Below are 20,994 nucleotides of genomic sequence, written 5' to 3'. Positions count from 1 at the left end.
GGGTATCTCCTGTATATGATTATATATGTACAGCTGGTATAACCTGGGTATCTCCTGTATATATTATATATGTACAGCTGGTATAAGTTATACATCTTCTTGTATATAGTGATATGGAGCATGCTGCTATAACCTGGGTATCTCCTGTATATAATTATATATGTACAGCTGGTATAAGTTATACATCTTCTTGTATATAGTGATATGGAGCATGCTGGTATAACCTGGGCATCTCCTGTATATAATTATATATGTACAGCTGGTATAACCTGGGTATCTCCTGTATATATTATATATGTACAGCTGGTATAAGTTATACATCTTCTTGTATATAGTGATATGGAGCATGCTGCTATAACCTGGGTATCTCCTGTATATGATTATATATGTACAGCTGGTATAAGTTATACATCTTCTTGTATACAGTGATATGGAGCATGCTGGTATAACCTGGGTATCTCCTGTATATAAATATATATCTACAGTCGTGGCCAAAAGTTTTGAGAATGACACAAATATTAGTTTTCACAAAGTTTGCTGCTAAACTACTTTTAGATCTTTGTTTCAGTTGTTTCTGTGATGTAGTGAAATATAATTACACGCACTTCATACGTTTCAAAGGCTTTTATCGACAATTACATGACATTTCTGCAAAGAGTCAGTATTTGCAGTGTTGGCCCTTCTTTTTCAGGACCTCTGCAATCCGACTGCGCATGCTCTCAATCAACTTCTGGGCCAATTCCTGACGGATACAACCCATTCTTTCATCATCACTTCTTGGAGTTTGTCAGAATTAGTGGGTTTTTGTTTGTCCACCCGCCTCTTGAGGATTGACCACAAGTTCTCAATGGGATTAAGATCTGGGGAGTTTCCAGGCCATGGACCCAAAATGTCAACGTTTTGGTCCCCGAGCCACTTAGTTATCACTTTTGCCTTATGGCACGGTGCTCCATCGTGCTGGAAAATGCATTGTTCTTCACCAAACTGTTGTTGGATTGTTGGAAGAAGTTGCTGTTGGAGGGTGTTTTGGTGCCATTCTTTATTCATGGCTGTGTTTTTGGGAAGAATTGTGAGTGAGCCCACTCCCTTGGATGAGAAGCAACCCCACACATGAATGGTCTCAGGATGCTTTACTGTTGGCATGACACAGGACTGATGGTAGCGCTCACCTTTTCTTCTCCGGACAAGCCTTTTTCCAGATGCCCCAAACAATCGGAAAGAGGCTTCATCTGAGAATATGACTTTGCCCCAGTCCTCAGCAGTCCATTCACCATACTTTCTGCAGAAGATCAATCTGTCCCTGATGTTTTTTTTGGAGAGAAGTGGCTTCTTTGCTGCCTTCTTGACACCAGGTCATCTTCCAAAAGTCTTGGCCTCACTGTGCGTGCAGATGCGCTCACACCTGCCTGCTGCCATTCCTGAGCAAGCTCTGCACTGGTGGCACTCCGATCCCGCAGCTGAATCCTCTTTAGGAGACGATCCTGGAGCTTGCTGGACTTTCTTGGATGCCCTGAAGCCTTCTTAACAAGAATTGAACCTCTTTGCTTGAAGTTCTTGTTGATCCTATAAATTGTTGATTGAGGTGCAATCTTAGTAGCCACAATATCCTTGCCTGTGAAGCCATTTTTATGCAACGCAATGATGGCTGCACGCGTTTCTTTGCAGGTCACCATGGTTAACAATGGAAGAACAATGATTTCAAGCATCACCCTCCTTTTAACATGTCAAGTCTGCCATTTTAACCCAATCAGCCTGACATAATGATCTCCAGCCTTGTGCTCGTCAACATTCTCACCTGAGTTAACAAGATGATTACTGAAATGATCTCAGCAGGTCCTTTAATGACAGCAATGAAATGCAGTGGAAAGGGTTTTTTGGGATTAAGTGAATTTTCATGGCAAAGAAGGACTATGCAATTCATCTGATCACTCTTCATAACATTCTGGAGTATATGCAAATTGCTATTATAAAAACTTAAGCAGCAACTTTTCCAATTTCCAATATTTATCTAATTCTCAAAACTTTTGGCCACGACTGTACAGCTGGTATAACCTGGGTATCTCCTGAATTTAATTATATATGTACAGCTGGTATAACCTGGGGATCTCATAGAGCATTTACGAATAATCCAAGGACACGACCACAGTTCTGCAGTCTTCACTCTTTATTCCGTCTCTCGGGCTGATTATGATTTTACGCTATCTCTTTCTATGCTCTGATTTGTCCATATTAAGCTGGAGGAACATCAAATAAATCCTCTACAATGTTCCCGGCTCCTGCGGTCAGATCGTCGGACTCCACTGTGACGGACACACAACATCCTTGATTTTTCACTCCAAAAGAGGTCAAGTCACAAGAGCAGGAGCTGAAATAGAGATAAAAATCAGTGTAAGGCCTCATGCACGCGGCCGTAGTTATGGTCCACATCCGAGCCGCCGTTTTTGCGGCTTGGATACGGACCCATTCACTTGAATGGGGGCCACAAAAGATGCGGACAGCACTCCAGTGTGCTGTCCGCATCCGTTGCTCCGTTCCGAGGCCCCGCAAAAAAAATATAGCATGTCCTATTCTTGTCCTTTTGCGGACAAGAATGGGCATTTCTACAATGGGCCGCTCGTTCCGTTCTGAAAATTGCGGAAGGCACACGGTCGGCTTCCGTTTTTTGCGGATCCGCGGTTTGCAGACCACGAAAAACGGCACGGCCTAATGGTGAAATGTCTTCAGGAACCTCTATCTGCTGCACAGTAGGCTGTCTCTCTGTACTGCAGACCGTCTCACCATGCTGCACAGTAGGCTGTCTCTCTGTACTGCAGACTGTCCTACCATGCTGCACAGTAGGCTGTCTCTCTGTACCGCAGACTGTCTCCCCATGCTGCACAGTAGGCTGTCTCTCTGTACCGCAGACTGTCTCCCCATGCTGCACAGTAGGCTGTCTCTCTGTACCGCAGACTGTTTCCCCATGCTGCACAGTAGGCTGTCTCTCTGTACCGCAGACCGTCTCACCATGCTGCACAGTAGGCTGTCTCTCTGTACCGCAGACCGTCTCCCCATGCTGCACAGTAGGCTGTCTCTCTGTACCGCAGACTGTCTCCCCATGCTGCACAGTAGGCTGTCTCTCTGTACCGCAGACCGTCTCCCCATGCTGCACAGTAGGCTGTCTCTCTGTACCGCAGACTGTCTCCCCATGCTGCACAGTAGGCTGTCTCTCTGTACCGCAGACTGTCTCCCCATGCTGCACAGTAGGCTGTCTCTCTGTACCGCAGACTGTCTCACCATGCTGCACAGTAGGCTGTCTCTCTGTACCGCAGACTGTCTCACCATGCTGCACAGTAGGCTGTCTCTCTGTACCGCAGACTGTCTCACCATGCTGCACAGTAGGCCGTCTCTCTGTAGTGCAGACCGTCTCACCATGCTGCACAGTAGGCTGTCTCTCTGTACTGCAGCCCGTCTCACCATGCTGCACAGTAGGCTGTCTCTCTGTACCGCAGACTGTCTCACCATGCTGCACAGTAGGCTGTCTCTCTGTACTGCAGACTGTCTCACCATGCTGCACAGTAGGCCGTCTCTCTGTACTGCAGACCGTCTCACCATGCTGCACAGTTGGCTGTCTCTCTGTACTGCAGACCGTCTCACCATGCTGCACAGTCGGCTGTCTCTCTGTACTGCAGACCGTCTCACCATGCTGCACAGTCGGCTGTCTCTCTGTACCGCAGACTGTCTCCCCATGCTGCACAGTAGGCCGTCTCTCTGTAGTGCAGACCGTCTCACCATGCTGCACAGTTGGCTGTCTCTCTGTACTGCAGACCGTCTCACCATGCTGCACAGTCGGCTGTCTCTCTGTACTGCAGACCGTCTCACCATGCTGCACAGTCGGCTGTCTCTCTGTACTGCAGACCGTCTCACCATGCTGCACAGTCGGCTGTCTCTCTGTACTGCAGACCGTCTCACCATGCTGCACAGTCGGCTGTCTCTCTGTACTGCAGACCGTCTCACCATGCTGCACAGTCGGCTGTCTCTCTGTACTGCAGACCGTCTCACCATGCTGCACAGTCGGCTGTCTCTCTGTACTGCAGACCGTCTCACCATGCTGCACAGTCGGCTGTCTCTCTGTACTGCAGACCGTCTCACCATGCTGCACAGTCGGCTGTCTCTCTGTACTGCAGACCGTCTCACCATGCTGCACAGTCGGCTGTCTCTCTTTACCGGACAGGCTTTCGGGAGACATTGTCGGACTAATGATATTTTCTCTACCAGATTTACATTTGGAAGTAAAGTCTCTGCTGCTTCTTACCGGAAAGATGGAAGGGTTCTCCCATGGAAGCTGATGTCACTGAATGTTATAGTGATGTCATTGTCACTTGTCACCTGACCTGAAAAAATGAGAATAAAACGCTGTGACGGGTGTATTACTCTCTTGGTTACATCCTTTTCGGGTGACACTTGGTTGTCACCCGAATGGTGACCCGTCCTAATTATCAGCCCCAGAGGGGAGAAGAGGGGAGGAGCACGTACTGACGAGGCCGACGGTGTAGTTGGAATCTCTCCTTTTGCTCTCGACAAGAAGCTTCAGATGATCCGGAGGTTTTGCCAAAGAAATAAAAACCTTCAAGCCGGACTCCAAGGACACGACGACTTTATCTCCTTCCTTCTTTGCAACCCTGGAGAGGAAATAAAGGCCTCAAATTATACATTTCATTTAGGTACAAATAACTTCTACTTGAATCAAAATTGCTTCAAATGTCCCAAAAAGTTGTGTATGGCCCTCTGGGGTTCCCATCTTGTCTTTCTCTTTATTTTCTTTGAGTTTTTTTGCTTTGCCCCCCCAATGATATCAGAGTGACAGTGACATACATAGCTATGGGTAAACGCAGGGTTAATGGTAGCACAACATTTTTTTTTTTTCACTCCCGTTTTGCGGACACAGATAGGACAGTTCTAATGATGGCGTGTGCGCAGGAGCCCGTATTGATAACATTTGTGAGTGTGACTCTGATCACTTTTTATTACACTTTTTGGAGGTGAAGCAGGTGGATGTGGTGGAGCAGGTGATCTTTCTTTTCTTTTTTATGTTTACTATAGGGGAAGGGGGTAATTAGAATTTTTTTTATATTTTTAAAAACATTTTTTATATATTTTTTTTCACTTACATTAAAGGGTTTATCCAGGAAAATATATTTATGACTTATATCATATCCTCAGGCAAGGCCGACATCAGCACCGGGGCCCACAGCACAGCTGCCAGAGGCCAGAAGCAATGAGCGCTTCCTTCAATACAGACGGAAGCGCTCATTGCTGGAGCGCAGGGAGCTGGGTCCTGCCACTCATCGCTCAGCTCCCCGCGCTCCTTCCCTCCTTCAGGCCAGCCACGCTGTGATTGGTGAAGCCGGAAGACTTCTCCCAGCTCCACCATTCTGCCTGTGTGGGGGGAGCCTGAAGCCCAGAAATCTGCATAAGCACCGCCCACACAGTGCCTGCAGGGAAGAGAGGTATGTGAGCTTCAGGGACGGGACAAGGTGAGTAGTTACTGTGTTATTTTGTTTTTAATACAGAGGGGGCATAGAGGATTTTATTACTATGGAGCGGGCACAGAGGGCTTTATTACTATAGAGGGGGCACAGAGGACTTTATTACTATGGAGGGGACACAGAGGTCTTTATTACTATGGAGGGGGCACAGAGGACTTTATTACTATGGAGGGGACACAGAGGTCTTTATTACTATGGAGGGGACACAGAGGTCTTTATTACTATGGAGGGGGGCACAGAGGACTTTATTACTATGGAGGGGACACAGAGGTCTTTATTACTATGGAGGGGACACAGAGGTCTTTATTACTATGGAGGGGGCACAGAGGACTTTATTACTATGGAGGGGCCACAGAGGGTATTACTATGGAGGGGGCACAGAGGGCTTTATTCCTATGGAGGGGGCACAGAGGTCTTTATTACTATGGAGGGGGCACAGAGGACTTTATTACTATGAAGGGGGCACAGAGGACTTTATTACTATGGAGGGGGCACAAAAGTCTTTATTACTATGGAGGGGGAGCAGAGGTATTTTTATTACTATGGAGGGGGGCACAGAGGATTTTATTACTATGGAGCGGGCACAGAGGATTTTATTACTATGGAGCGGGCACAGAGGGCTTTATTACTATAGAGGGGGCACAGAGGGCTTTATTACTATGGAGCGGGCACAGAGGATTTTATTACTATGGAGGGGGGCACAGAGGATTTTATTACTATGGAGGGGGAGCAGAGGTATTTATTAGTATGGAGGGGGGGCACAGAAGTCTTTATTACTATGGAGGGGGCACAGATGACTATTACTATGGAGGGGGCACAGAGGGCATTACTAATGTGAAAGGGACACAATGGGCATTTGTAATATGGAGGGGGCACAGAGCCAGAGGGCATTACTACAATGAAGGGGGCACAGTGGGCATTATTGCTGTGAAAGAGACACAGATAGGGCATTACAACTGTGAAAGAGGCACAGAGAGGGCATAACTACTGTGAGAGGGCACAATGTGGGCATAACTACTGTGAAGGTTGTACAGTAAGGGTAATACTACTGTGAGGGGGTACCATTTTTTTTTTTAAGTATTGGGGGCAGGGGGCTCCAGAGAAAGGACCCACCCCGGGTGCCAAACATTGTAGGCACGCCACTGAAGCAGGGAACTATTTGCTCCCCGCTCCACCATTGAGCCGCCAGCGCTCCTCACACATGGTCCTGCTGATCTGTGTAGGGGGAGGAGCGGGGCAGGCTGGGAATCAGCCTCTTCTCCTCCTACACAGCAGCGCCATGTGTCACAGTATCCTGCTGATGGGGAGCGCAGATCATGGGAGGAGCCAGGGGACCGAGGCCAGGAGGATTTTTTTTTTTCACTTCCTGTAAAGGGGGCACATCTGGGCATAACCACCGTGAAGGGGCACTGGGCACATATCTCACCGTAAGAGGGCACATATCTTGGCATATCTACTGTGAGGGGGCACATATTTTGGGATATCTACTGTGAGGAGGCACATATCTTGGCATATCCACCGTAAGAGGGCACATATCTTGGCATATCTACTGTGAAGAGGGCACATATCTTGGCATATCTACTGTGAGGGGGCACATATCTTGGCATATCTACTGTGAGGGGGCACACATCTTGGCATATCTACTGTGAAGAGGGCACACATCTTGGCATATCTACTGTGAAAGGGGCACATATCTTGGCATATCTACTGTGAGGGTGTGAGAGATGGGCTTTGTTCCTCTATGTGTATGTGGTGTGAACATTCTGTGGTACACATTTTTGTCCACTAGATGGCTGCAAAGCAGATATGAATTGCGATGACAAGGGGGCACATATCTTGGCATAACTACTGTGAGGGGGCACATATCTGTGAGTAGATCTGAGGGACTGAAATACTGGGTAGAAAATAAAAGTGGGCACATAAGGACTGATTCACATATATCAGCTCTGTAGCACGCTCTGTGTAAGGTATTTAATCTATAATACACGCAGTTTCATTGCTGTAAGCGCCGTGAAAAATGCCTCAAGGGGGCCCCCTGAGACTTTATTGCCCAAGGGCCCACATGAACCTGGAGCCGGCCCTGTCCTCAGGATAGGTCCTCAGTATCAGATCTGCAGTATCAGAGCACATGGGACCCCTGCCTCTTCCTAGGCCAGTGGCATCACTGTACATCGGTCATGTGGCCAGTGACATCACTGTACATTGGTCACGTGGCCTAGTTGCACTGCCACTATACAATATATGGCGCTGTACTTTGAAGCTGCCGGGAGCCTGCATCGCTCACCAGAGCTCTGGAGAGAGCAGCGGCTCCCTGAAACAGCTAATAGGAGGGGGTGCTGGGACTTTGACCCACTTATCCTGAGGATAAGTTATCATTATATTTTCCAGGACAACCCCTTTAAGTCCCCTTAGAGGACTTGAACATGCAATTGTCTAATCGGTTCTCCAACAGACTGCAATGAATTACCACTGCAACCTATGGGAGATTCATTGTGTTTGTCTCTGGCAGGGCTCTGTAGGAACATTGCTGTGGTAGCTAATTTTCCCTTATTAGGAGCAGATGCCTGCTGGTGTTTATACACACAAAGTCCTATTGGAAGAGGCAATGCTTGGTTCTGAACAAGCATCCCAAAAAATGTTTTCAGGAGCAGCAGCAGTACAGTATGGAACAGGCAAAGAAGTAAATTGGGCACTTGAGTAGGGGTAGTGTTACTGGCAGTAATAGCAGAAGCAACAGTACAATATGGAATCTGACGGACAGCAGATGTGAGACTGTGTAGGGGTAGCAGTAGTGGCAGTAATAGTAGCAGCAGCAGTATACTATGGAGCCAGTTGGACAGGAGATATGCGGTTGTGTAGGGGTAGTATTACTGGCAGTAACTGTGGCGGCAGCATTGCAATATGGAACCATGATGGACAAGAGATGTGCGGTTGTGTAGGGGTAGCAGTAGTGGCAGTAATAGCAGCAGCAGTACAGTATGGAACCTGACAGAAAGAAGATGTGAGACTGTGTAGGGGTAGCAGTAGGGGGAGTAGTAACTACAGCACCAGTAGCAATACAGTATGAAACATGAAGGACAGGCAGGCAGCGGCATCATTGGGCCAGCAATAAATAGTCCCTGTCAGCAAGGGCAGCTCTAATTATTGGCCTCAGCTGGAGTTGTGTAAAAATCCTCCCAGATTCATGCCTCATTCATTTTGACAGAAGTGATGCTTTCTCCACTGGCAGAGAACAATTGTGTTCGCTTCGGTTTGATGACGCCCCTGCTGCTCTGAAAACCTTCTCTGAGATGACATTGGAGGCTGGATATAGGAGAAGAGAGAGTTACGGCCACTGTTCCAGCCTGCCTTCCCAGAAGGTTATGGGGTCAGATAACGCGGTATGTGCCAGGCAAGGGCCAGAGTCCAGGTAGGACTGAACCTGCTTGTACAGGCGGTATGTCTTCATTTGCTGACGTGCATCAGTTAAAAAAAAGTTGTTCCATCAAAGTTCCGCAAACAGTATTAGCTTCTGCTTCTTGCAGCGCTAGCACTGTCAGAGTTGTGGGGGTGGAGAGGGAGCTCCTGGTCAGATACGTGGGCGGCACTGGCGGTACAGAGCATATCCTGGTTATACAACAATTTAGCCTCCATTTCAGCATTCTGACATTTTGCTTTGATAGCGAGGGTCTAAAAGCATGGCTATCCAGTTATCGTCAGACTCCTGTCAGTATGTAAGCAAGCGAGCATACAGCCTGCCCTGCCAGGCAGCGTGCCCAAGAACCCAGTTCTTTGTGATAACTGGCCATAGCCATAGTCGTCGTCATCAGCAACAGCATGTCTGTCATAATAAGTGTCAGCCTTGTCCCCTATCTGTGCCTGGGTCATAGCTATTCATCCTCCTCCACTTCCTCCTCCAGTAGCAGATCCTCATCCTTTTCCTCCATGGGAGTTTCTACTTGTGGGTCCCAAACATCTACAGGGCGGACAGCAAGATGCGTTGGCTCTTCTTCTTTCGCCGTCATCTCCTGCTGCATTAGCATCAGCATCTGTTCTAAGATAAATGAGGGGAATGATATCGGTCATGCTGCAGTTGTCCGTACTGACAAATCCGGTGGTTTCTTCGAAGGGCTTAAGTAGGCGACAGGCATCTTGGATGAGCTGCCACCGCCTGACCTCGAAACAACACGTGCTCCCTGCTGCTGAGACTATCTGGTGCATGACGGAATCGTTCATGGCTTTAGCATGTGGAATCAGACTGTGATATGTCAGCGGGTCCCAGCTCATATCCATCTATCATCTATCTATTATCTATCACTATTTACTATGTTCCACTATAAGAAGATATAATATTACACAGACGCGGAGTCTCCATTGATTACGTATTTTGTGATTTTACCGTAGTCCTTGTGCTGCAATTGTCCATGAGTAAACCTGTGTATCTTGCCCTCTGGTCACTGTGATGTTTTCGGCCGTTACCTCCATGGACGCCATCTTCTTCTTGTGCACAAGCCCAACTTTATCAAAACCACTTTTATCTCTGGCAAGTTTCCCATTAAGTGTGATGCCTAGAGAGGAAATAATAGACGATATCCCTTTAAAAGGGGTTCTCCGATCATTTAATCTAATCGGTCTTTGATACTAACCTGTGGAAGGAAGATGTTTTACATAGTACTTACCCCCTCCCTCGCTGCCTCTGCCCGGGGTCCCAACTACATGAATGCTGGCGAACAGGAAATGAAGCGGCCACATGATGAAGCAGCATGGCGGAGCGAGGGACGGGTAGGTACTATGTAAAACACCTTCCTTCCACAGGTCAGTACCAAAGACCGATTAGACTAAAGGAATGTCAGAATAATCGGCAATGTACTACTGTGTTAACCCCTGCATCACCTTCCACCTAGAATATAACAAGAATATATGATTAACCCCCGAACCTCCCTAAAAAAAACATTTGATGTCACTGAACTTGGGTCTGAAGCCAAATAATTGTGAGATTTTCATCCCCTCCTGCATTGCAACTCCAAAAAATAACGTTTGCAGGGGAACCCAGAGCTTCACTCTTCAATCTGTATATGAATTGCCACTTGTCTTACCTCTGTCTGCATTGTGAAATAAATTAATAATCGCATCCTCAGGCTCAGAAATTCCAAGACAAATCTTCTCTGGGATTGTGGCGACGCTAATAAGCAGGTGAGACGAGGAGCAATCTGCAAAAGACATGGAGAAAACTGATGAATAAAACAAGAACAGTGAGCTCCCTCTAGTGGTGGCTATATAATCTGTATGTAGTAAGCTCCCCCTAGTGGTGGCTGTATAACCTGTATGTAGTGAGCTCCCTCTAGTGGTGTCTGTATAATCTGTATGTAGTGAGCTCCCTCTAGTGGTGGCTGTATAATCTGTATGCAGTGAGCGCCCTCTAGTGGTGGCTGTATAATCTGTATGTAGTGAGCTCCCTCTAGTGGTGGCTGTATAATCTGTATGTAGTGAGCTCCCTCTAGTGGTGGCTATATAATCTGTATGTAGTAAGCTCCCCCTAGTGGTGGCTGTATAACCTGTATGTGGTATGCTCCCCCTAGTGGTGACTGTATAACCTGTATGTAGTGAGCTCCCTCTAGTGGTGGCTGTATAATCTGTATGTAGTGAGCTCACTCTAGTGGTGGCTGTATAATATGTATGTAGTGAGCTCCCTCTAGTGGTGTCTGTATAATCTGTATGTAGTGAGCTCCCTCTAGTAGTGACTGTATAATCTGTATGTAGTGAGCTCCCCCTAGTGGTGGCTATATAATCTGTATGTAGTAAGCCCCCTCTAGTGGAGGCTGTATAATCTGTATGTAGTGAGCTCCCACTAGTGGTGGCTATATAATCTGTATGTAGTAAGCCCCCTCTAGTGGAGGCTGTATAATCTGTATGAAGTGAGCTCCCCCTAGTGGTGGCTGTATAATCTGTATGCAGTGAGCTCCCTCTAGTGGTGACTGTATAATCTGTATGTAGTGAGATCCCTCTAGTGGAGGCTGTATAATCTGTATGTAGTGAGCTCCCCCTAGTGGTGGCTGTATAATCTGTATGTAGTGAGCTCCCTCTAGTGGTGGCTGTATAATGTGTATGTAGTGAGCTCCCCCTAGTGGTGGCTGTATAATCTGTATGTAGTGAGCTTCCCCTAGTGGTGGCTGTATAATCTGTATGCAGTGAGCTCCCCCTAGTGGTGGCTGTATAATATGTATGTAGTGAGCTCCCCCTAGTGGTGGCTGTATAATCTGTATGTAGTGAGCTCCCTCTAGTGGTGACTGTATAATCTGTATGTAGTGAGCTTCCTCTAGTGGTGGCTGTATAATCTGTATGTAGTGAGCTCCCCCTAGTGGTGGCTGTATACTCTGTATGTAGTGAGCTCCCTCTAGTGGTGGCTGTATAATCTGTATGTAGTGAGCTCCCTCTAGTGGTGGCTGTATAATCTGTATGTAGTGAGCTCCCCCTAGTGGTGGCTGTATAATCTGTATGTAGTGAGCTTCCCCTAGTGGTGGCTGTATACTCTGTATGTAGTGAGCTCCCTCTAGTGGTGGCTGTATAATCTGTATGTAGTGAGCTCCCTCTAGTGGTGGCTGTATAATCTGTATGTAGTGAGCTCCCCCTAGTGGTGACTGTATAATCTGTATGTAGTGAGCTCCCTCTAGTGCTAGCTGTATGATCTGTATGTAGTATGTATGAAAGTTGAATCTGACGGACATTCACGTGACAACGATGCGGATTCCGGATATTTTTTGCTGTATTTGTTTATGAAAAGCTGAGTGACAACCCCTGTAGAAACAAGTCTAGCTGAGAAGAATGGAGCATCAAGGAAACAGTCAGTATTGCCGCTCTCACCTACATGGGAAGGTTTTCTCCACTGTCTCCTCCTGGCCACAGTGCGGGCAAACGGCGACACTGCGAGGAGAAGGAAAGAAGCTGAAAAAGGCTTTATCCCCAACATGACTACGGCAACATGTCCGCCCCAGCGCCTCCAGAATATGATGTGGAGGGTTAGGTGTAGTATGATATTATACTCGTATTCACCATAAAAATCTATGGGGGGGTCGCCCAGTATAGGAAACTCATTTTAAATATCCTAATGGTGAATTCAGAGTTAATATTGGGGAGTCCTCTGCTCAGGTTATAAGGGGGGTCTCTGGAGGACCTGTCCTGCATTACACAAGTGAGCGTTTGGTATAAATGGACTCTGTGTAATGCTCCATTTCTCCTGTGGGGGCGCTGCAGGGAAATTGAATATTATTTTGCACAGTTTTACCACAGATTACAGTTGATCTGTGGGGGTCCCAGCAGGAGAACCCTTATAACAATTAGGGAATGTCAGATGACCCTTTTAAGGGGCCTTTACTTCTACCTGTCTGTGGGATAGACATGTAATACCACCGTGCTGTGGAGGTCACATGTGCAGTGCCATATAACAGGGAGACCTGCACAGTGCAGCACCCAGTGGGGCAGGACACACGATACTGGAGGCGTATGGAGGGGCGGGATGGGCCCTCAGCTGTAGAGGGCTCCTGGTTGGATGCTACAGCTGTCACTCAGAGGGGAGGGGCTGTGAAGCAGCTAAATGCGGAGACCACTACAAAGTGGAGCTCCGCCTCCTGGACACTTGTGGAAGCAGAACTTGGCAGAATAAAACTTCATATTCACACTACTCCTGATGATAAAAGCTCGACAATGGATATGTTTGTTCAGCCTCTACCCAGCAGCTTAGCATGGTTTAAACTGCTGACAGACTCCCTTTAATTAGGCTTGTTAGCAGCTACCTGACACTGGTCATTACAGGTAATCTGCAAGCTGAGTAAAGCACAGAGTCTTCCGGTGTAGTTACCTCTGCAGCTGAACGCCATCATCAGGAAGCTGTACATGAAATCACAACTTTACTAACCAGACCCACCCTGCTGATGAACCAATTGCGGGCTGCATCTGTAGAGGAGGGATACATTTCCCACAATACACTGGGTTTGATCAGTCTCCCACAATGCACTGGTACTGAGCGGTCTCCCACAATGCACTGGTACTGAGCGGTCTCCCACAATGCACTGGTACTGAGCGGTCTCCCACAATGCACTGGTACTGAGCGGTCTCCCACAATGCACTGGTACTGAGCGGTCATCCACAATGCACTGGTACTGAGCGGTCTCCCACAATGCACTGGTACTGAGCGGTCTCCCACAATGCACTGGTACTGAGCGGTCATCCACAATGCACTGGTACTGAGCGGTCTCCCACAATGCACTGGTACTGAGCGGTTTCCCACAAGGCACTGGTACTGAGCGGTCTCCCACAATGCACTGGTACTGAGTGGTTTCCCACAAGGCACTGGTACTGAGCGGTCTCCCACAATGCACTGGTACTGAGTGGTCTCCCACAATGCACTGGTACTGAGCGGTTTCCCACATTGCACTGGTACTGAGCGGTCTCCCACAATACACTGGTACTGAGCGGTCTCCCACATTGCACTGGTACTGAGCGGTCTCCCACATTGCACTGGTACTGAGCGGTCTCCCACAATACACTGGTACTGAGCGGTCTCCCACATTGCACTGGTATTGAGCGGTCTCCCACATTGCACTGGTACTGAGCGGTCTCCCACAATGCACTGGTACTGAGCGGTCTCCCACAATGCACTGGTACTGAGCGGTCTCCCACAATGCACTGGTACTGAGCGGTCTCCCACAATGCACTGGTACTGAGCGGTCTCCCACAATGCACTGGTACTGAGCGGTCTCCCACAATGCACTGGTACTGAGCGGTCTCCCACAATGCACTGGTACTGAGCGGTCATCCACAATGCACTGGTACTGAGCGGTCTCCCACAATGCACTGGTACTGAGCGGTCTCCCACAATGCACTGGTACTGAGCGGTCATCCACAATGCACTGGTACTGAGCGGTCTCCCACAATGCACTGGTACTGAGCGGTTTCCCACAAGGCACTGGTACTGAGCGGTCTCCCACAATGCACTGGTACTGAGTGGTCTCCCACAATGCACTGGTACTGAGCGGTTTCCCACATTGCACTGGTACTGAGCGGTCTCCCACATTGCACTGGTACTGAGCGGTCTCCCACATTGCACTGGTACTGAGCGGTCTCCCACAATACACTGGTACTGAGCGGTCTCCCACATTGCACTGGTACTGAGCGGTCTCCCACATTGCACTGGTACTGAGCGGTCTCCCACATTGCACTGGTACTGAGCGGTCTCCCACAATGCACTGGTACTGAGCAGTCTCCCACAATGCACTGGTACTGAGCGGTCTCCCACAATGCACTGGTACTGAGCGGTCTCCCACATTGCACTGGTACTAAGCGGTCTCCACCAATGTACTGACTAGGTGACTCCTCGGTGCCTGAGGACTGTACAGCAGTGAAAACACTGTGGACACGTTTTGCAGACACACTACCCACAGGCCAGTCCCTTAGATAATAACCCCAAATATAGCACAACATTTCAAGTGAAAGAAGCTTACATGCGTAAAGTGAAGGCGAAGTAACGTCCTGCATGTCTGAAATGGAATTAAAAAAATTGAAAGTGAGTAAATATTTAATAGAAATGAATGAAAACCAACACGTGTACAATCTGCTCTTCTGACTCTGTGTTGTGCCTTTTCCTAAATACCATGGTCATAATAAATCATCACTTTTACTGCTTATTTCTTAAAATAAATAGAGGTGTAATAATAGTGATTGGTGAGAAAACGAAACAATAAATATGAATAGTATCACTATCGCAGAGAGATAAATAAAGATACAGACGCCTAATGGCTCCAGAAAGGTTTGATCTTTACCAGACGTTTGGAAGTTGATAGATTTCAACTCGGTCAATTGTATTTTATGTCCTTGTTCCGGTTGTGTCATCGAGGAAGCGGCGCAGGAATCTCCCTTATTCTACAAGAAGTAGCGGGACATGGACTAACTTGCACTTAGTTGAAAACTCTGCAAATGAAAGGGATGGGGCTATAAGTCCCGGCCAGCCAAATACGGAGCGCCCGCCCCGATAGGGGCGACCCAGTCAGGAACCTGCGGTGTCCCTAGAGCTGTCCCTCACTACTGTCCCAACATGGCATGTTTCATCTCATTTATCCTCAGGGGATTTAAGAGTGAATAGCAAAACTTATGACAAAGATAATGAAAACGATAAAATAAAATCTCTCTGAGTCAGGTCTATACAGCCCCCTGTTTTTAATCGCAATGGGGGTCTAGGATCCGACCACTCGAAAATATACTGCAAGCCTCTATCAGCTCAAATGAAGCCCCGAGCGAGGTTACTGGTTCCTATAGACCCCGGTCTACTTTTCAATAAAAAGGCACTAAAGGGACAATGGTCCGTCTTCTGGCCGCTGGGGAAGCGTCCCCTATGTCACCCTTGTTTAAGGAGGCGGCGCGGTACTTGGTACCAGACCTCTCTTTTAAATGCTGCCGGCAAACTCACCTCACTACTCCCCGCCTCCCGGTTCCGTGCCAATAGAACGCACATGGAACGCGCGCCTCCTGGGACACGTGGAGGAGGGGAGTCACATGATCGCCAGGGAAGCTGGACAGATTGCGAAGGCGACGCCTGCAGCGTCCACTGTTGCTAGGCAACAAGGTGAACTAATAAGCAAGGCGCCGCTTCACATTCACTGCTGATTCTGATGATGAACAGCTTATTGTACAGATTATTGGGTCTTTACACCAAACCGGATTTAGGCAATTCTCAATACCCGACACATAAAGAACCAAAGAATGATAAATACTGTAGATATAAAATACTCAAAGAAAGTATAAAATCTGAAAGAAATATATACACCAATTGTATCAGTATAAGATGAATGGGGAGGGGATGGTTAAGGAAAAAAATATATTATTATATCAAAAAAGATAAAAAATATATATAAATAGATGATAAATCAATCAAACAATCAAATCCCTAAACCAAACAACTCCTCGTGGGGACAACATCGTGCTACAGTGTCTTTGTCACGGCAAGTGGGGATGAGAGGAACACAAAGTAAACAAACAGCAACATGTAAACAGACAAGGCCCCAAAGCTAGGGAGGAGGGAATGGTAACCTCCTAACAATCCCTGAGCCTCTCCCTGACTGCTGACAGCATGAGCAAGTCCTGATGGTGAACGAACTCATACGCTGGAACCCAAGTCCTGCTGACACTGAAGCAAACCCTAACTTAGGGAGCAGGGAATGAGACAGCCGCTACCTTCCACCATGAAGGGCCCAGTGCCTCACTGAGACCTAGAAGCAACACACGCACAAAGGGGAGAACAGGAGGACTTAGCTTGAGACGAGCGGGAAGTAGAGGATCCAAAAACAACCAGAAGGAAAATATCAACCAGAACGTCAGCAGTAAGAGGCAGACTTAAATAGAGCCTCTAAAACAGCTAACGAGCAGAACCTGTGGAGAGGTGGGATCCTGCCCACTACAACAACAAACAGAAAGGAAGCACAGACCTGTCAGATAGACTCACGTGCTGCAAGTCTATCCGATCTTCTCAGATCTCTCACCGGGCAGGCAGTGACAGTCTTAAATAAAGCAACTATAATTTTGTTGCTCATTGAGGCCATTAGGATGAACCGTCTTCAAATAAAAGATCCATTTGGCCTCATACTGCAGGACTTTTTGGTCCCAATTACTCCTTCTACCCGTTTGCCTAACTAGCTCAATGCCCATGAAGCTGAGGCAGGCAACTCTTCCTTCATTGCTTCCATGGCGGGCAATAGGTGTGCCTCTCTGATTCGTCACGTCCCCAATGTGCTCTCCGACCCCGCGTCTAAACTCCCTTGTGGTTTTACCGATATATTCTTTTCCGCAGGTACAGGTCACTTTATAGATTACTCCTTTGGATCTACAATTGATCATATCTCTGATCTCATATTCTTTTTTCCCAATGTTACCCCTAAAAGCTTTACCTCTCCGGATGTATTTACAGGCGACGCACCAAAAACAGCCGGAGATGGGTTTGTGGAGCCAAGTTCTTGGGGCTCCAGGAGCAGTATAGTGACTCCGTACCAACCTGTCTCCTCTTCTGTAAGTGACACTAGGGCGGTCCCCAATTACTTTACAAACGTCTGGATCCATCAATAAGATATTCCAATGTTTAGAGATCATTTCTCTAACATTGGACGCCGCCTCACCATAGGTACTAATGAGGCGGATCTCTCTCTCACCACTACTCGCATCATTGGTTATTTTATTATTATTATTGTTTTTTGGTGTCAACAGGGATGTGCGTTCTCTCTGAAGCGCAGACAGGAATGCGGGTTTAAGAACACCCATAGGACACCCTCGATCCAAAAAGCGATTTTTTTAATCGTCTGCTTGCTTCAAGAAGAACACTCTGTTGTGTTTCTTCTATTCCGCAGGTACTGACCACGAGGAACACCCTTTCTAAGGGGATAGGGGTGTCTGCTTTCCCAACATAAAAGGGAATTAGTAGATGTCGGCTTTCTAAATATGGATGTGTCAAGCTCTCCCTCTGCATTTATTATCACACGTATGTCAAGGACTGGTAATCTGGTGAGATGTAAATCTGAACCCTATCTCACTGACATTGAGATTACTTGCCCATGTTGTAAATGCTCCATATAACAAAAATGTCATCTATGAAACGAGCCCACATGTTAATGCAATGTGTGTCCTCCCATGCTTCATCCCCAAAGATGCAAGTATTTTTTCCCACCAGCCCAGGAACAAATTAGCATATGATGGGGCACAGGAAGACCCCATCGCGGTGCCCCTGAGCTGGTGGTAAAATATGTTATTAAAGAGGAAGAATTCCTGGTAAGAGAGAATTCAAGTGATTACGTTGTGAGTACTGACGACCACGAGTGGACAAGAAGTATTCAACTGCACGCAAGCCTAGTTCGTGAGGGATAGACGAGTATAGTGCCTCCACATCTGTACTCCCTAAGATCGAGTCAGCCTCCAGATGGATGCCTTCCAGCTGCTTTAAAAGATCACCCGTATCATGAACATAGGAGGGAAGAGTTTCGTCGCTGGTATTTGTGCGATTACCTTCTTCTTTGTGTGGTGACAAATCAGTTAGGATTATAAGTATGAGCTCATACAGCTTTCTCAATGAGACCAATACAGGCCGGTATCATGGAAAATATGCAGATCTTTATTCCAGTCACATACACTTATATAGGCAATATGAGGTAGACAAGAAGGGCGGTCCTAAATGAAAGTTCATTGGCTCTGTGACAAAAAGGGAGCAGTTTACTAACTTTATCCCTGAGTTTCATTGGCATATTTGAAACTAGCAACTTAACTCCCCCTTTCTTTCCCCAATAATCTTAAAACAAAGAAAATGCACACGAGGCTCTTAATTGATTTTTGCCATCTAGTGGTGAAAAATATGTACTACAGTAGAGAGAGAAAGAAATAAAATCCCGTCTCTCACAAGGGCCGCTACGAAAGGTGCCAACATTTTGTCTACATATGTCCCCACATTTTGGCTCAAACTGTCTACTCCAGAGACTATGGGTCTCCCCTTTAAGGGATTATGACCGTTATGTACCTTTGGTAGGCAGTAAAATGTGGATGAGAAGGCAGAAGGAAATCATAGTCATCTTGATTAATGAGTTTATTTGTTTTTGCACTGTCCAAAATGGTCTTAAAGGGGTACTCCGGTTACCATAAATATAACTTATGTTTTAGACTTCATCATCAATAATTACCTAATATATTGTACATTTCACATATTTACCATTCAGTAGATATAAAGGTGGTCTTCTTCCTCTGCTACCCACTGTGTTTCCTCCTAAATTACCATGGCATCGACCTGTAGTTCTTAGCCTTTGTCAGGTCGAGCATGCTCAGTGTGTTGTTATCAATTCTCTAGCTAAATGCCTTGTGAAACAAAGGGCGTGTCAGTGTGCTGCTGAGGGGGCGTGTCAATGTGCTGCTGAGGGGGCGTGTCAGTGTGCTGCTGAGGGGGCGTGTCAGTGTGCTGCTGAGGGAGCGTGTCAGTGTGCTACTGAGGGCGGCGTGTCAGTGTGCTGCCGAGGGCGGCGTGTCAGTGTGCTGCTGAGGGCGGCGTGTCAGTGTGCTGCTGAGGGCGGCGTGTCAGTGTGCTGCTGAGGGCGGCGTGTCAGTGTGCTGCTGAGGGCGGCGTGTCAGTGTGCTGCTGAGGGCGGCGTGTCAGTGTGCTGCTGAGGGCGGCGTGTCAGTGTGCTGCTGAGGGCGGCGTGTCAGTGTGCTGCTGAGGGCGGCGTGTCAGTGTGCTGCTGAGGGCGGCGTGTCAGTGTGCTGCTGAGGGCGGCGTGTCAGTGTGCTGCTGAGGGCGGCGTGTCAGTGTGCTGCTGAGGGCGGCGTGTCAGTGTGCTGCTGAGGGCGGCGTGTCAGTGTGCTGCTGAGGGCGGCGTGTCAGTGTGCTGCTGGGGGCGGCGTGTCAGTGTGCTGCTGAGGGCGGCGTGTCAGTGTGCTGCTGAGGGCGGCGTGTCAGTGTGCTGCTGAGGGCGGCGTGTCAGTGTGCTGCTGAGGGGGCGTGTCAGTGTGCTGCTGAGGGAGCGTGTCAGTGTGCTGCTGAGGGCGGCGTGTCAGTGTGCTGCTGAGGGCGGCGTGTCAGTGTGCTGCTGAGGGGCGTGTCAGTGTGCTGCTGAGGGGCGTGTCAGTGTGCTGCTGAGGGGGCGTGTCCGGACTGTATATCAGGCAGCCAATCAGTAAACATCAACACTCAGCAGGAAAGCTAGGGATGGTGGGGATTGTAGTCTTGTGAGGGAAGATCAGGCGCCATGATCCGCAGTGTGTTTCCGGGTCACACAGGAGCAGACAGATGGTAAATTGAAGCTCTGGTTAGATGTATACGTAGGGGTTCTGGTTGGATCACTGCTTGCAGCCTTAATACAGTTTTTCAAAAATTAAGTTACTTTACCGGAATACCCCTTTAAGTTCTTGCTTGTATTGGATGGTGGGTTCTTTATGTGTCGGGTATTGAGAATTGCCTAAATCCGGTTTGGTGTAAAGACCCAATAATCTGTACAATAAGCTGTTCATCATCAGAATCAGCAGTGAATGTGAAGCGGCGCCTTGCTTATTAGTTCACCTTGTTGCCTAGCAACAGTGGACGCTGCAGGCGTCGCCTTCGCAATCTGTCCGGCCTCCCTGGCGATCATGTGACTCTCCTCCTCCACGTGTCCCAGGAGGCGCGCGTTCCATGTGCGTTCTATTGGCACGGACCCGGGAGGCGGGGAGTAGTGAGGTGAGTTTGCCGGCAGCATTTAAAAGAGAGGTCTGGTGCCAAGTACCGCGCCGCCTCCTTAAACAAGGGTGACATAGGGGACGCTTCCCCGGCGGCCAGAAGACGGACCATTGTCCCTTTAGTGCCTCTTATTGAAAAGTAGACCGGGGTCTATAGGCAGGGGCGGATTAAGTGCATGATAGGCTCAGGGCCGTTTACCCAACTTTCCAAAAAGTGGATTTCCAAAAGAGCTGTCAAATATGGAAGGTGGAACCTGATTGGCTG

The 20,994-nt window shown here is 47.9% G+C and overlaps 1 protein-coding gene across 1 annotated transcript in view; it reads right to left on the bottom strand.

Annotated features, from left to right (window-relative positions):
* Positions 1-2,142: 2,142 nt before the first annotated feature.
* LOC120978441 (inter-alpha-trypsin inhibitor heavy chain H3-like) overlaps positions 2,143-20,994 on the bottom strand; it is a 49,868-nt gene continuing 31,016 nt past the window's right edge. Inside the window, exons 14-20 of the mRNA XM_040406557.1 lie at positions 15,002-15,037; positions 12,366-12,425; positions 10,601-10,714; positions 9,904-10,072; positions 4,513-4,658; positions 4,292-4,370; positions 2,143-2,365 (exon numbers count right to left, since the gene is read on the bottom strand). Coding sequence (XP_040262491.1) covers positions 2,230-2,365; positions 4,292-4,370; positions 4,513-4,658; positions 9,904-10,072; positions 10,601-10,714; positions 12,366-12,425; positions 15,002-15,037 — 740 coding nt within the window. The 3' untranslated portion in view covers positions 2,143-2,229. The remainder of the gene's footprint in view (positions 2,366-4,291; positions 4,371-4,512; positions 4,659-9,903; positions 10,073-10,600; positions 10,715-12,365; positions 12,426-15,001; positions 15,038-20,994) is intronic.

The sequence above is a fragment of the Bufo bufo genome, chromosome 9 (assembly GCF_905171765.1).
Source record: "Bufo bufo chromosome 9, aBufBuf1.1, whole genome shotgun sequence".
NCBI classification, from domain to species: Eukaryota; Metazoa; Chordata; class Amphibia; order Anura; family Bufonidae; genus Bufo; species Bufo bufo.
This window is presented reverse-complemented; position numbering and strand designations above follow the sequence as displayed.